Source organism: Penaeus japonicus, unplaced genomic scaffold, assembly GCF_977035675.1.
Source record: "Penaeus japonicus unplaced genomic scaffold, GWHDUDI00000001_assembly GWHDUDI00000024, whole genome shotgun sequence".
NCBI lineage: Eukaryota > Metazoa > Arthropoda > Malacostraca > Decapoda > Penaeidae > Penaeus > Penaeus japonicus.
The window spans coordinates 15,323,454-15,338,830 of record NW_028234426.1 but is presented as its reverse complement, the minus strand read 5'-3'; the positions used below and the strand labels follow the sequence as shown (position 1 = coordinate 15,338,830).

The 15,377-nt window shown below is 34.5% G+C and overlaps 1 protein-coding gene across 1 annotated transcript; it reads left to right on the top strand.

The window, feature by feature from the left end:
• Window positions 1-533: 533 nt before the first annotated feature.
• Window positions 534-13,112, top strand: Cpsf73 (cleavage and polyadenylation specificity factor 73). Its single transcript, XM_043023024.2, has 14 exons — window positions 534-721; window positions 4,260-4,323; window positions 5,059-5,285; window positions 5,481-5,658; window positions 8,042-8,282; window positions 8,581-8,756; window positions 9,004-9,133; window positions 9,348-9,523; window positions 10,131-10,283; window positions 10,406-10,514; window positions 10,693-10,892; window positions 12,139-12,273; window positions 12,583-12,705; window positions 12,826-13,112. The coding sequence occupies exons 1-14, from the start codon at window positions 645-647 to the stop codon at window positions 12,919-12,921; spliced, it is 2,085 nt and encodes a 694-aa protein (XP_042878958.1). The 5' UTR covers window positions 534-644; the 3' UTR covers window positions 12,922-13,112.
• Window positions 13,113-15,377: the final 2,265 nt, after the last annotated feature.

Sequence of the window (15,377 nt, the reverse complement as noted above, 5' to 3'; positions counted from 1 at the left end):
TAATAGGATTAGGAGTGATTATATTAGAGGAACATTGCAAGTAAACGGTTTAGAGACAAAGTGTGAGTGTCGATATTAAGAGGACTTTGACTTGTACATAAGAGTAATGCGAACTATATTTGGAAAGGAAGCTGAGGATCGAGTCGGTAGTGGGGGAGAGGAGTTTATGAAGGAGGACACCCTCTTCACCTTATGGATGAACGAATGTTTGTATATATGAATGGATACATTTATGGAGAGCCATATTTTCACGATGACTACGGGTATGTCGGAACTCTGTTTAACAGATATTTTCTGTAGTGTCCATGATCTTGTTGAAAACGTTCCTTTCAATCCACTATCCACAGTAAAACTTGAATTGTTGTACCACAATCATTACAAGAATAGCTACAAACGTTTTTTGTAGGGCGTAAAACTGCATCTAATTATATCTAATAATCATACTTGCGGTACTTCAACGTGAAATTCTATTTATGTTTTATGATATACAAATTCAGAGTCAAAGTTATAAGAAAAAAAAATGTGTGACGTCAAAGTTGTATTGCACACGTAACCCCTGTAAATAAACACGAGCGGTCGGCATTCGGTGAATCCGAAGAAATTATAAATGCGGTTTTAACGATTTCATTGTATATAGTTGAATCATGTCTGCAAATCGACCACGAGTCCAAGTGTTAAACCTTCCAGATGAAGAGAGCGATGAGTTAAAAATAACGCCTTTGTAAGTATAGAAGGATTGCATGCTGTGGATTATATCACATTTGTCTGTTGTTTGAAAATAAGTGATAAGCTCTGTCAGTATTGAACAACCATGGCTTCCTGAAACTTGATGTTTTCTCATGCATTATGATGTGATCAAAACGAATCTGATGTTTCTTTTTTTCGGGAAAGGACTGTCCTCCATGTTTTTTTCTTTATTATTTTTCTTTGAGCAGATTCTTCCACTGAGTCACTACCGAGGGCCTACCTAACCTTACCTGTTTACCACTCTTCTTGATTTCCGGAAAAATACAATTAAATTAGATTACCATTTTCACTTCTATTGTTAGTAATATTGTTATAACAGTTATTATGTCAACAACAGTAATAAAAGTAAAAACAGATAAGGCCAGGTAGGCCTTCTATTCTACTCCTTGCTGACTAAACCCATGTGGACTAGTATGGAAAGTACAGCAACTGCACATCTGAGACTTTTTTCAATTATTCATTGCATGCCTAAATGATTTACTTATCTATTAGTAGAGAAAGGCATTACCAGTAGATCAGGGTTGGCAATCTTTGAAAATAGCAAGCATTTTGATGTAAGAAAGTGTTCTTGACATAAGTATTGTTTTTTGGAGGACTTGTAATGCAAATCTTAGAACTTGAGCTAATTCAAGATTTTTGATTATGTTCACTATTGAAGGGCTCATTTATTTTTGTGCACACCCAAGATCTTATCAAAAAGTGCTTTATTTTCAATACAGGCTTATGCTGCCATCTCTGTTGAAAAAAAGACTATGAAATTAAGCTAAACTGGACAGTGCATGTATACACGCACTCCCATAGTCAATGGGTTACCACCCCTCCTTTACAAGGCCAAGAAGCAGCTTCTTAATTACATTTATCCCAAAGATGGGAAGCTGTATAAGTTTTACATTCTCATCTGAGGGGCTTTGCTCAATTGAATCCCTTTCAAGGGGGTCTGATTCCCCCATTCAGTGGTGCATCTGGGCCATTTCCATTGGGGAAAAGATTGGGTAATAATAGTATACCAAATACTGAAGTTAGGAGAGATAGCCTAGATTTTTTTGATTTTTTTATAGATCTGGGTATATTGTTGCCCAGAAACTAATATGAATAAAACCAACTTCACCTACTTAGGCATTTATTGTCTTGTAATGATCTACTGCAGTTCTCATTGACTCAGCTAGATTCCACACTATATGATATTCTATTATGAGTCTAAGAGGCTAGATGGAGTTTTTGAGCATGCAGGCTGTGTTTCATCTGCTACCTTTGTGAAAAATGATGATATATTGTTAACTATGACAAAGAGAAACCACTAGTAAGAATTTTTTTTAGCAGTTTTTAACCCCTTCACTACGGGCAGTAGAAAACGCCCCTCACGCCATATCCGAGCTGCCGGCGTGTGCTAAATTTTAAACGTCGCTACTGAATATGACAAGTTTTAAGCTAAAACCTCTGCAAGTTAAGGCCAAAACCGCAACATAATCATCATGTGTTATATATCAAAATATGCATAGATAACCTCTTCCCCCATATGCATGTAACAAGTTATTTTCATGGGTTGGGAGGAAGATGGAAAGAGTGACCTTGGTGGGAGGCCTCACTCAGATGACCAAAGAAAACAATTGAAATAGTATGGTAAACTAATCATAATATGTTTTATATTTTTACATAATGTTCCATAAATAAATGATAAAATGATTGCTAGCAGGGCCCATCAATGCCTCCCCTGGTATAAGCGAATCCCACTCTTATGTAATAATAATGAAAGTCAAGTAATATATCGTATCATATCCGACCTCTATTCTGAAAGATCTTGTACAGTATCCGGAAGAAAGAAAACTCAATTCCACCAGAACTGAGCCATGACGCAGTATGTGCGTCCTCGGGTTTGACGTGAGCGCTGCGAGGACGCAGTATACGCGTCTTCGTGTTGAAGGGGTTAAAAATTTTTTTGCAGATTTCATAGCGTAGCATGGAGAACGGTATAGTTGATTGGAGGGAGTAAGGTGTCTTTCCATGCCTATGATTGCGAGTGCTCTGTCTCAACTCTTCTAACATTGGTATAAATACATTTTGTTGAAAAACACTTATAAAGGAATAAAATATACCTTGTGTTTACCTTTCTTCATTAATAGTCTTCTTATATGTGTGATGCTATCATTTGTGTAATTAGCCACATACAAAATATCTCAGGAATACATTTGCTATACCTTCCATACAGTGAAGTGGTAACCCAGCTGGAAAAAATCTGAGTGCAGTAGCCATTACACTAGGATTAATCTCAAAGTCCCATACAAAAGATAAGAATTAGAAGCACTTGGAAAATGTCATTTCTTCTACGTCTTTGATTCTGGACAAGCTAATTATTGTTTTTCAATAATAACATTGAAAAATGAGAGTTTAGGCTATCATTGGAAGATTGTAGTTTGAGATCTAGGCACTGTTAGAGCCATAAAACTTGATGCCTATAGAGTGTGTAGATCTCATGGCATATATATGGCCTGGAATTTTGGGCCGCCCTCGCCATGGCACATATAGATGCCATGGGTCAGCATTGGGTTAAGCCTATACTTCTATCTCTGAATGCAACTAAGGGCTTATCTTTTCATTGTTGTACAAAGTATATGAGATATATTTTTTACCAGTTATTTAGAACTGGCTTCCATTCAACTGATAATTTTCTCTGCCAGTGTAAAGAGATTTAAGGGAAAGTATAGGATGTGTAACTAAATATTTAAGAGTTTCTAGAATTCTATGGATATATCTTACCAATGTGACTATTTGAACTGTGCTAAAGATATCAATATCTTTTGATTGCTTAGATCATATATACAGTAAAATAAAGATCAGGTATGTGTTCTTCTGTCAAAAAGATTGCAAGCATTCTAATATTTCATACATTTAAATTGACACCTGACCACTTTCTCTAACACATTGCAAAGCTAGAATGATATTGATCATTTGCCAGAAGATGAAAGAAGTCAGTGTACTCAATATGAAATAGATCACAATATGTATCAAGAGTATTGACCTTTTTTTCTGTATTTTCCAGATTTTGAATTATGTTCATTTTTCTTTAGTTCACAAATTCAATTATAACCCATGTCCTCCCTTTTTCCCCTTGAATGATAGCATATGTCACATTGTTATATTGTTATTATTGGTTATTTTTCAAGCTGACTGTGTCATATAGGTATATACTGAAGTTGTTAATAATCCAGATCAGAAGAAGAGTAAGTGTATACAATTGCAAGCATACTCTTGGAGTTTTCAGTAGTTAATCCTATTGGGAGGACCCTCTTTTTTATACTGAATCCAGTATTTAATAAAAAATTGCTCAACACAAATCAAAATTATGAAAAGCTGCCAATAATGTACAGGAATTTACTAGATTTAGATTCTGTAGATATAGTCTCTGCTTCTTTGATTCTCTCATAATGCCAGCTATGGGCAAAGCTACATAAATGTCAGTTGAACTGAAGAGTTTGTGTTAATACAACTTAAATCATTTTTCTAAAAATTTTCAGAGGTTCTGGCCAAGAAGTAGGAAGATCATGTCACTTTCTCGAATTCAAAGGCAAGAAGGTCTTGGTAAGTGATTCGCCCATTTTTCTTTTATTTGATATATTTTAGTGAAGTTTCTGGATTATTTCTTTACTTTTTCTTGTTCTCCCATATGTATTCTGTTGTTTATATCACAAATCAGCTGATTATCCCTTTGGTAACAGTAATGATACTGCATATGATATCATATAATATAGAGGATGCATTTCATGTGAAATTTGATATTACCAAATACTTTTTAGATTTTAACCCACTCACGACGGGGGCATTCCAGCCTTGCATGTCACAATGCCGGGGCTCTTGAATGCATAGGCCTAAATCAGTTAGATAAACGACGCCGTATGGCGTCACCCAGCGAACGGGCCTTGAATGCATGGTACCGTAGTGTACCACCCGTCCAGAGAGGGTTAATACACAATGACTGTTGCTTTGTCTTCCCTCATTTGTCATTTATAAGTACAAAACTAATTTTGGATATTGTTGATGTCACAAGTAATTATTTCTAACACATTTATTTTTTGCATGTATTAAATGCATTAAGGAGTAAGATTTTAGTTATAAAGTGTTTGAAGTGAGGCTTCTGTCACATCCAAATTTCTCAAAATTACTGCAGAATTTAGGTACCAAAGCTATACTAAAAACATAAACTACTATTTGTGAAAAAGAAATAGGTAAATCATATATCCATATATTATCAGTTATGAAAAATTATTTATATTATTTCATGTTTAGATTATACATTCTGTAAAATGTTCTTTTCAGTTGGATTTTGGCATCCATCCAGCACTGACTGGAATGAGTGCCCTGCCCTTTGTGGACCATATAGATCCAGAGCAAATTGACCTAATGTTGGTATCACACTTTCACTTGGACCATGCTGGTGGTTTACCATGGTTTCTTATGCGAACTCGCTTCAAAGGTCGCTGTTTCATGACCCATCCTACAAAAGCTATCTACAAGTGGCTTCTTTCTGATTATATTAAAGTCAGGTAAGAACTATATAGAATCATAGTTTGCATAGAAGTATGGGATTTCATATTATTTCATATGTTGATATCCTAGTAAAGTATTTATGCATTAAAAATCAATGTGTATTTCATGTGTTTATGTATGTGTCCTTTTATGGATGTAATATGGATTTTCAAATTTATGGAGCACTGCTTTTTTTTTTTTTTCTCCAACAGTAATATAGCTACTGAACACATGCTATATTCAGAGAGTGATTTGGAAGCTTCATTAAACAAGATCAATGTCATAAATTTTCACGAGGAAAAGGAAGTTAATGGAATCAAGTTCTGGTGCTATCATGCCGGGCATGTACTTGGTGCTGCTATGTTTATGATACAGATTGCTGGTGTAAAGGTATGTATAGGACTTATTATTTATAGGTTAGTATACTAATAGACTTTCTCTTTATATTTTGTTTTGTAACTACATTATGCTATTGTTATACTAACTTGGTGCTATGTTGAAATTCTCTTTCTGTAATGATATATTACTAAACCAAGTATGTGGGAAAGTGAGAACAATTGCATATGGAACCAATCAGCTGCATTTATAGTAGGGAATCATGCTTAATATACCAAGTTAGCATGAATATAATAAAATATATTCACTGTAGTACATCCAAATGTTAATTTTATTGCTTAGACTAGAGAGAAGTCTGATATGTTCATAAGCACAGTACAAAAATGATTAAGATTTGTATGTCTTCCATTGGTATCCTGCTCTTTTGATTATGATTATAATGACATTTTAAAAGTATTTTCTTTATTTTGGACAAGGTAAATAGTCTATGTTTGAATGTCAAAATTTAAGCTGAGGAAAAATATGCAACAAAACATTCTAAAAATTGATATATGAAGTATATATCAATTCAAATAATTTGGAGCTACATGTGACAGCTTGGCTTTAGAATAACAAAATCTGAATTCTGTTTATGACTTTAGATTTAAAGAATGACATGAGATATTTCAGCACATGTTGTAAACTAAACTTTAAGTACACTGATTGTGTTAAGGTACAACATTTTTACTGTTTTATCATTCTGTACTTTTTACATTTATATGCAACTTACAATAACAATATTGAAATTAATTGGCAAGTTTTACATTATTTTCATATTTATGTGTGAGAAATTTTAGGCTTTATTAACCCATTGCAGACGGAGATAAATTTGGTTGCCCAGCCTCCAGGATAGGTTTTATTTTAGAGAGAGACTGCTTGAAGCAATATAATTTGAATCAGCCCACTCTCTTTCAGTCATTCATTGTAAAACTAGATCGTTTTTTGTGTTTTATTTTTTTGTGTGTTTTATTGAGTTTAGAGACATATGTGCCATGTGACAGGCTCTGTCAGTGCTGCAGTAGACTAAAATTGTAGTATATTATCCATATTAGCTCATTATTTTCTTTATACTCAATGTGATAGAAGTATTGCTGTTTTATGGGAGGACAAAAGGCAACTTTTTTTTTGGTATTTTTGTGCTGTCATGAACGAATACGAAACATATAACCCACTACAATAAAGATAACAAGAAGAGGTAGGGAAGAGGAATGAAACCTGTGCTTGTGACTGTGAGTGCCACAGTGAAAGGCATCCATATTGGCACAGGAGCACATTTTAGACACTGGGTATGGATTGAGTCACCTTCCTCTTCTCGTTTTGCCTGCACATCTTTCATCGGCGGTACTTTAGAGCAAGGGTTCATCAACTTAGTGTGTGCCATCGCTCTATACAGACAGTGCTTTCTAGAGACCGTGGATGGGTGCCATTCAAGGCTCTCTCTCTCCTGCTGGTGCTAGGAAAAAGTGGTGCCATCCAGGTTTTGGACGTTAAGCTAGCACTATATTATGGTAATTATAGTAATTATGACTGTAGTAGCCATCATCACTCATTCCTTTTTCATAGTACAATAAAATAGCATAGTATTCCAAAATCCCCGAATGGCATTTACGTCATGACGCCCGTCGTCAGGCCAAAGCTCCTACGTCATGTATGTCATGACACCCGTACGCAATGGGTTAATAATTAACAATTAAATCATCAGAAAAAAAAATCCCCAGTAACATTCTGGAAAAATAAATTGATTGATTGATTAAGATGAAATCTTAACCCATTGCCAACAGAGCCTCTTTGGCTCTAATTGGCCTAAACGCCAGGGTATTTCAAGCGCATAAGCCTAATGCCTCGGCTCTTCACCTGCTCCAGCCATGGCCAACCGCTACTCACCTGCTCCAACCACAGCCAACCGCTACTCACCTGATCACCCAGCATGCCAGCTATATAGAAAGCTATGACAAAATATCTTGTCTCCAGCAGCAAGTACTGGCACCACTTGACATGATATCTTTTCACTCGGCATTAACAGGTTAATAATGGATGACTTGATATTCACCTCATGGCTTGGCTTGTCTTCCTACTAGTGATATGAATATAATGTCACAGATTTTATCTGACCGGCTCACTGGGTGATCAAGTGAGTAGTAGCTGGCTACTGCCTCAGTGCACAAATAACCCATGCCGATAGGCCTGTGCATTTCAAAATACCCAAAGGTAATGTTCAAATAAAGCCAAAACCATCCCCTCAAATACAAGCAAGTAGTTGCTCACATCAATATCATATCAGGGTGGGGCTGACTTGCTGTGTTGGTAATCATTGATTTACAAGATATCATTTGATATCAGACTTTCAGAAAAGGTTCATACCAAGATACTTTTGATTTAATAAGCAATGTTTTTGCAGCTACTTTATACTGGTGATTTCTCAAGACAAGAAGATCGACACTTGATGATGGCAGAAATCCCTCAAATACGACCAGATGTATTGATGATTGAGTCTACATATGGTGTCAGTATCCATGAACCTCGTGAGAGTAGAGAAACAAGGTTCACTACAACAGTTCACACTATTGTTGGCAGAGGTGGACGTTGCTTGATACCTGTGTTTGCTCTTGGCAGAGCCCAAGAGCTTCTCCTAATTTTAGGTATGATGCCTGTGATTTGTTATTATTACCCAGTTTATGGTAGTCTTATATTTATAGTATACAGAAAATTTTAATTTTAGTTGATATAAAATATATTTTTATTAAGAGATATTGTTATAGTTTTGGTCCTCATAACTGTAGTTCATTGTTCACCTGAACCATTGATGTAATATCACATCAGGGGAATATACTATTATGTCATGATCTCTTCCTCTGAATACATGTTTTACATAGTGATAGAAATCATTAAGGATTGTTGATTGAATAATGTCTCTTCTCCATATCCTGTACATCAAAGATGAATATTGGCAGCAGCATCCAGAGCTTCATGAAGTGCCTATCTACTATGCATCTGCATTGGCTAAGAAGTGCATGAGTGTGTACCAGACCTACACACATGCAATGAATGACAGGATTCAGAGGCAGATCTCAATAAGTAATCCATTTCAATTCAAGCATATATCAAATTTGAAGGTAATGAATCAATAGTGCATTTTAAATCTTTGCATTGCTGCTATAACTATGATATATTAAAGTGAGAGACATATAGTGCATCAGTCAGTGAAATTATTCATTTGTTGAAAGTGCAAGTTGGACAATAAATGGAATTCTTTGTTATTTTGTATATGATAATGATGTTTATTTGGACATAAGGAGAAGAAATAATGAGATATGACACTTTTTCACCTTTGTTTTTGTTTTTTTTCCTTCATATACTCAGGGTATGGATCAGTTTGAGGATATTGGGCCATGTGTTATTATGGCATCTCCAGGTATGATGCAGAGTGGACTTTCCAGGGAATTATTTGAAATGTGGTGTCCAGACCCCAAGAATGGTGTCATCATTGCAGGTAAAATCTGAGTACCACTTAAAACCATAATGGTTTTCATTTATCCTGATAATTTATGTACGGTATAATAAAGTAAAGGCATGTTCATATGCATAGTCTTCTGGATCTGCTTACTTTTGCACATATATTATTATTGATGATTCTTATTATTATTGTATAAAATCTTCACGAATTGGTCACTATTTCTGAATAAAACAACTTTCATTGTTACCAGGTTACTGTGTGGAAGGCACACTGGCCAAAGAAATTCTGAAGGAGCCTGAAGAAGTAACTACAATGTCAGGCCAGCGACTACCAATGAAATGTTCAGTGGAGTACATTTCATTTTCAGCCCACACAGACTTTGAGCAAACTTCTCACTTCATCCGCACCATACGTCCCCCCAATGTGGTTAGCAGTTTATTACTCATGATTACATTTTTCAAAGTACAGTTGACTCTTTACTTAGAAAAACTATTGGAATGATTGGTGCTGGTGTGACTCAGTTGGCCATTTCCTTAGTGTCTTCACACCTGTGTACACTTTGACTGACTCAAATATTATTAGACCTTGTCAGGATATTTGTAACTTTGAGATCTTGGAGCCAAATATTTGGTAAACTGAGAATTCCCTGATTTTTGGTTTTGTAATTTCCATCCAGGGTTGACCAAAAAAAAAAAAGTAATACAGTGTAAGTAAAAAAAAAACAGGTGACATACACAAAAGAATATATATATTAGACTAATCTTGCAAAACTGTGTTATACTTGAAGATTAAAAACATTTGTTTAAAGAAAGATTAATATAATGTTCAGAATATAAATAGGAAAAAAATATTAATGATGATATGAGGAACAGTTGCTTTTTTTCTCTATCTCTATTTCAAAATGACTAGACTTTGTAGTTATTTCTGTTGTTTTCCATGAACTATTCAATAGTTATTGATTATCAAGCAAAGTGTGAATTTGTTGCAGACATTTTAAATTATGATGTTGATTATATTACCACTATAATTTTAGGTGCTTGTACACGGGGAGATGACTGAAATGTCCCGCTTGAAGGCTGCCTTGGAGAGGGAATATGAAGCCAGCACTGGGAGTCCTGTGAAGGTGTTCAATCCCAAGAATCTGGAAACAGTTACATTCCATTTCAGGGGTGAGAAGATGGCTAAGGTATGTCAATTCTTAAAATGGATTTCATTACTTTTTAAACAGTGAGAGTGAGGGAGTGAACACAAAATATGAGATTTTGTTATCATTATTGTTTTGTGATTTGTTTTGTTTGTTATGAGCAGGTGATGGGAGATCTAGCATTACAAAAGCCTAAGGAAAATGATGTTGTCTCTGGTATTCTTGTGAAGCGCAACTTCAACTGTCACATTATTTCACCAAAAGAATTGGGAAGTGAGTATTTTTTTTTTACCTTACAAATGTAACTGAATTATCATGTAGGAAGAATAATTTAGATCATCAAATTTGAATATGTAGATTTTGTTTCATAAATTTGGGTATAGAATTTTAAATAATGGTAATGAGAAAAACACTTCATCAGGGGTAAGATTTTTACTTTCCTATATTTCAGAATACAGTGACTTGCTGGTGTCCACCATTACCCAGAGATCAAGCATCCACTACACAGGTTCATGGCAACTGCTTCACTATTTACTTGCATCAATGTATGGTAGTGTGGAAGTGATCTTGTCTGAAACAGCAGAGAACAACAGTCTTCGTGTATTTGATGCTATAACCATTGTTCAAGAACCTCCTGTGGTTGTATTAGAGGTAATGTTTCTACATAGAATATTAACCCATTCATGCTGGTTGATGTCCTATCACATGGTTGGAAAATATAATTTTCTTACAGAGGACCAGGCAGGGCAGTTGTGACGTACTGCGTTGGTAGATTGTTCTTAAATATGATCATTTTTCATAATGTCGTAGACGCTGTTACTTTAGTTTAGGTGTTATAAAATGAGATATAGCATTAAAAAAATGATGTCACAGAAAACTATGTGATATTGATGATATCATGGTAATTTCTGCTTCTTGATCGGTTGAATGAATAGATCTGTGTCAAAAAAATATAGTAAAATCAAATGTGATTCCCCAAGAAATAAAATAAAGCAAAAAATTACTAATGTAATACTACTTCTAATTTGTCAATTACCTATGATATCATGTCACGTCCTGTCACGAGGTACCACATACATACTCATATACATGTATGATTATTTATATTGTTCTTTTCGCTTTGGTTAAAAAAAGTAAGTATAAAACATATTTTTTGTTGTCCCACTGAGAGACTGCTTCCACTTCCAACAGTATTTTCACATAGAAGTGAAGAATATAGGCAAAGTTCAATAAAATAACACTAGAAAAGCATTGCTGTAATATTTTTTTCAACTAAAATAACTTGTTTGAACCTGGCAATAGTTTTATGTGCCTTTACATTGTAGACGCATTCATGAAAACCATAAGAATAGGGTGGGTGAAAAACGGCCGGAGAGGTTCAGCACAGCACCACATAGTGGAAAAACACCCCGACACAAAGCGTCATGCGCTTTTTATCTTCCCAGCGTAAGCGGGAGTAGGTGAAAATAGGTCCTGTCATGAATGGGCTAATGATTACAGTAATTAAGAGATCAGAAGTAGATAATTAATAGATAATAGAGAAGATATTTAAGGAAGATGTAACACAGACAGTCCATAATTCAAATTTCCTTTCTTTTTAAGATGAGGAAAATATTTAGTAACTGATATATGTAATGGGCATAAATACAATAATTCTTATACAGCAGTTCTGAAATATTTATGGATTTCAAATAAAGTGCACTTTAAAATGGGCATAATTTTTAAACAATGCTACTTATATTTACTTATTGAAATACAGATATATTTGGTATAAGTTTGGTTGGTAGAGTAAAAAGTAAGATGTTATTTTTACAGACTGTACAGTAATTAGATGCCTTAAACAGGATGCAATATATAGTGAAACACAAACATCATAATTTTTCCCCATTATTTTCAGTGGACTGCAAGTCCCACAGCTGATATGTATGCAGATGCTGTAATGAAGGTGATTCTGAAGGCACAGGACTTGGATAACTCCTCTGTTTCTGTGCCAGCAAACATGAATCCAACTTTTGACAAGATGCATTTCAAAGTGAGTGACCAAGAGAAAGCATGTGTTTTCATTTAGGTTAAAGTATTATTGATCTGAGGTAGAGAACTTTGTTCATACTCTCCATGTTCATAGAGTCTTATTGCCATTGGAGACTTTATTTTCAATCATATTGAACATTGTTATACAACACTATGGTTATTAAGTATGAATTATACACCAAGTGAGGTCCTCTTTAATTGCCTTGCTGAATCAAAGATTTGTCAACATGGAATGAATATGTCATGTGTGTCAGGTTATAATAGACAATTGATTAATTAACCCTTTTAAATTTATCACTGTCCCTTATAGGAGTGCCTTATAGAACTGTTGCAAGAAATGTTTGGAGAGGAATCTGTTCCAAAGATCTTCAAAGGTGAAAAACTTTATGTAACAGTTAACAGTGTCAAGGCAAACATTGACTTGTCTGTCATGGTAAGTCGTTAATAATATTAATAATTAAATGACATATAAATCATGGAAAAATAGTTGATAACCTTGCATAGTATGTTAATGTTATGATATTAGATTAAAAGATATTTTTTCCATTTGCAGAAAGTATCATGTGAAAGTGAAAAACTGGAAAGAATAGTACAAACCGCTGTCACAAAATTGTATGAATCACTCGCTCCTGTAACTTCATCTGTGTAGTTAAAATGAATGTTAAGTGAGGGGAAATGTCCTCTCAGTTCAAATTAACCTATGGAAAAACTGGATGTTTGTTTTATAACTAGTTTTTGACTTTTTGAAAGCAAATTTGTTTTTAGAAGTAATATTTTTTCCATTTTATTTGAATCAAGTTTGTAATATTACAGTGTAGCAAATAAAGGGGTATAAATCAAGAATTATTATTTTTGTATATAATACAGAATGTTAATGTGCTTGCATCTCAATATGTCAACCCCATATATGTAGACTACGTTGACAAAGAATGAAACCAAAGAAAAAGGTGTGCCTTCTGCAGCATTCAAAGATATGCAATTTATATTCCCATAGATGACCTCCTTCAGGACTAGCTCTTAAGGAAATGTGACACTCTGAATTTAGAACTCTCACCACTATATTGCTTATCCCAGTCCCCTCTAGGGTTTATGTAAATACCCAATACACGATAGTCACTGTGGTAAAACAAAATACAGAATATACTAAATATCCCAGTGCCTAAAGAGATCTGAACTCGGACAAGTAGACTGCATTAAAGTGCCTCACTAAAGAAATTTTGTCGAGTCGATTCCTTCACTGTATCAATATTTTTCAAAAGATCAGTAACAGTAGATTATTATATCTAATGGTAAGAAGGAAAAAAATGTAGACCAAAAATAGTAAGTAATTTTGTAAGAAAAAGCAGAAATAGCAGTATGTGCAAACATTGAGGAGGAAGGGGGATTAGTAACACGTGTTACAGAAAAACATAACCCACAATAGAGCTAAGTAATTAAAAGTAAAATTAAATGCTAGATCATTCATAGGAACAGTTCAGTTTTGTTAAGATCATGAAATCATACTGAGATGCATACAAAGATGACAATTTAGTGTATAGAAAATGAAGCCATCGCTGAATCCATCTAAATATGGTACATTGCTATCGCCAATAGGGACCACAGCCTAAAAAAACAGTCACCTTTTAATCAGGATATACTAATACTCGCAATGTAGATTACCAATGCTCGTGTCGTTACAAGGAGTAAACACTAAAGATAAGTACGCCCATACATCTACGTTTTTTGTTAATCTTTTGATATCTACAGCATGATTACGTACTTATATAAAGGTCAGCATTATCAAAGCTAAATTACCGCGTCGATATTAATCCGATAATAAATATTCATCAGAAAAATATAAGTTGCTCTTCTTTGATACACTTAACAACGTTCAAAGCGCTCGGGTTCAGTCTTTAAAATGAACAGATAACCGGAACACAAAGCCAACGGATAGAAACAGAATTAACTAAGGATAGGTAGAGATACCTACCGGCTAAAAGATTCGCTTTATTTATTCGTATTGATTGAACTTATTTATTTAAGTTGCCCATGTAGGTTCTCACCGGCAACAATATACTAATGCCATTACGGTAGGATAATTCTGATTGCGTAAATATAAATATTACTTTATTTAAATTTCTATTAATTGATAACTGAAATACTTCATTATTTCATCGTTTTGACCTGTAAATCGCCTTGACAAATAGTCGTCATTTCCGGTGTAGCGTTAGATATCTCCGCAACCTTATACTAAATACAAATCAAATAAATACATGAATAAAATGGCAAAAATACTGTAGAATGTTTGCTGCAACCTGAGTCAGCCAAGCCATCGGCCAACGTTGAGGTTGATCCCAAAGGCAAGGGGAGCCTCATTAGTAGGCAAATACTATGCATTGCAGGGCAGTGGATGTTTTATTGGAGGAACGACGTTAACGAGAATAATAGGGCACTTGCATCACTGCTCGTGGTAATAATACAGTGATAAATAAGAAATTACGTAATGACAGTATTAGCCGGGATAGTTGCAGTGATGATAGCTTATTTGATAAGGATAATGAAAATGAGGTTAATTATTATTACTTATAATATTGCTATAATTGTCGTATAATGATGATAAAACACTACTGTTATTCATAACCACACAATGGTAACGCCGATAATAATAATATAAATAGAAATAATAATGATGGTAATGACAACAAGAACGTAATGGTGGTAATAAAAGGTTTGATAATAATAATGATAAAGATAACAATGCCTGGAATGCAAGATGTAAAGAGGTTCGAATACAGTCGTAAATCAGGATAATTTTTTATTTAACCTAATGGTTACTGGAAATGACATATAAATATAATATTGCATGAAAAGAAGCAAACAAATAGGTACGTAAATGCTGAAGACAAAGAAAATTTGATATAAAAGAGTAATTAGGGCAACAATACATTACATTCTTCGCAATTCAGGATTTCCAACCCCCTCTTATATAAAAGCCTTGTACTTCTTGTACTTTTAAAATGCACCGACAATGAGTCTTGTACCCATTTAGCTCAGCTAAGTTTTCCCTGGCCACTGCATCTTCTATCCGCTTCAACCGGGAGGCATCGAGTTTGAAGATAGAAATTA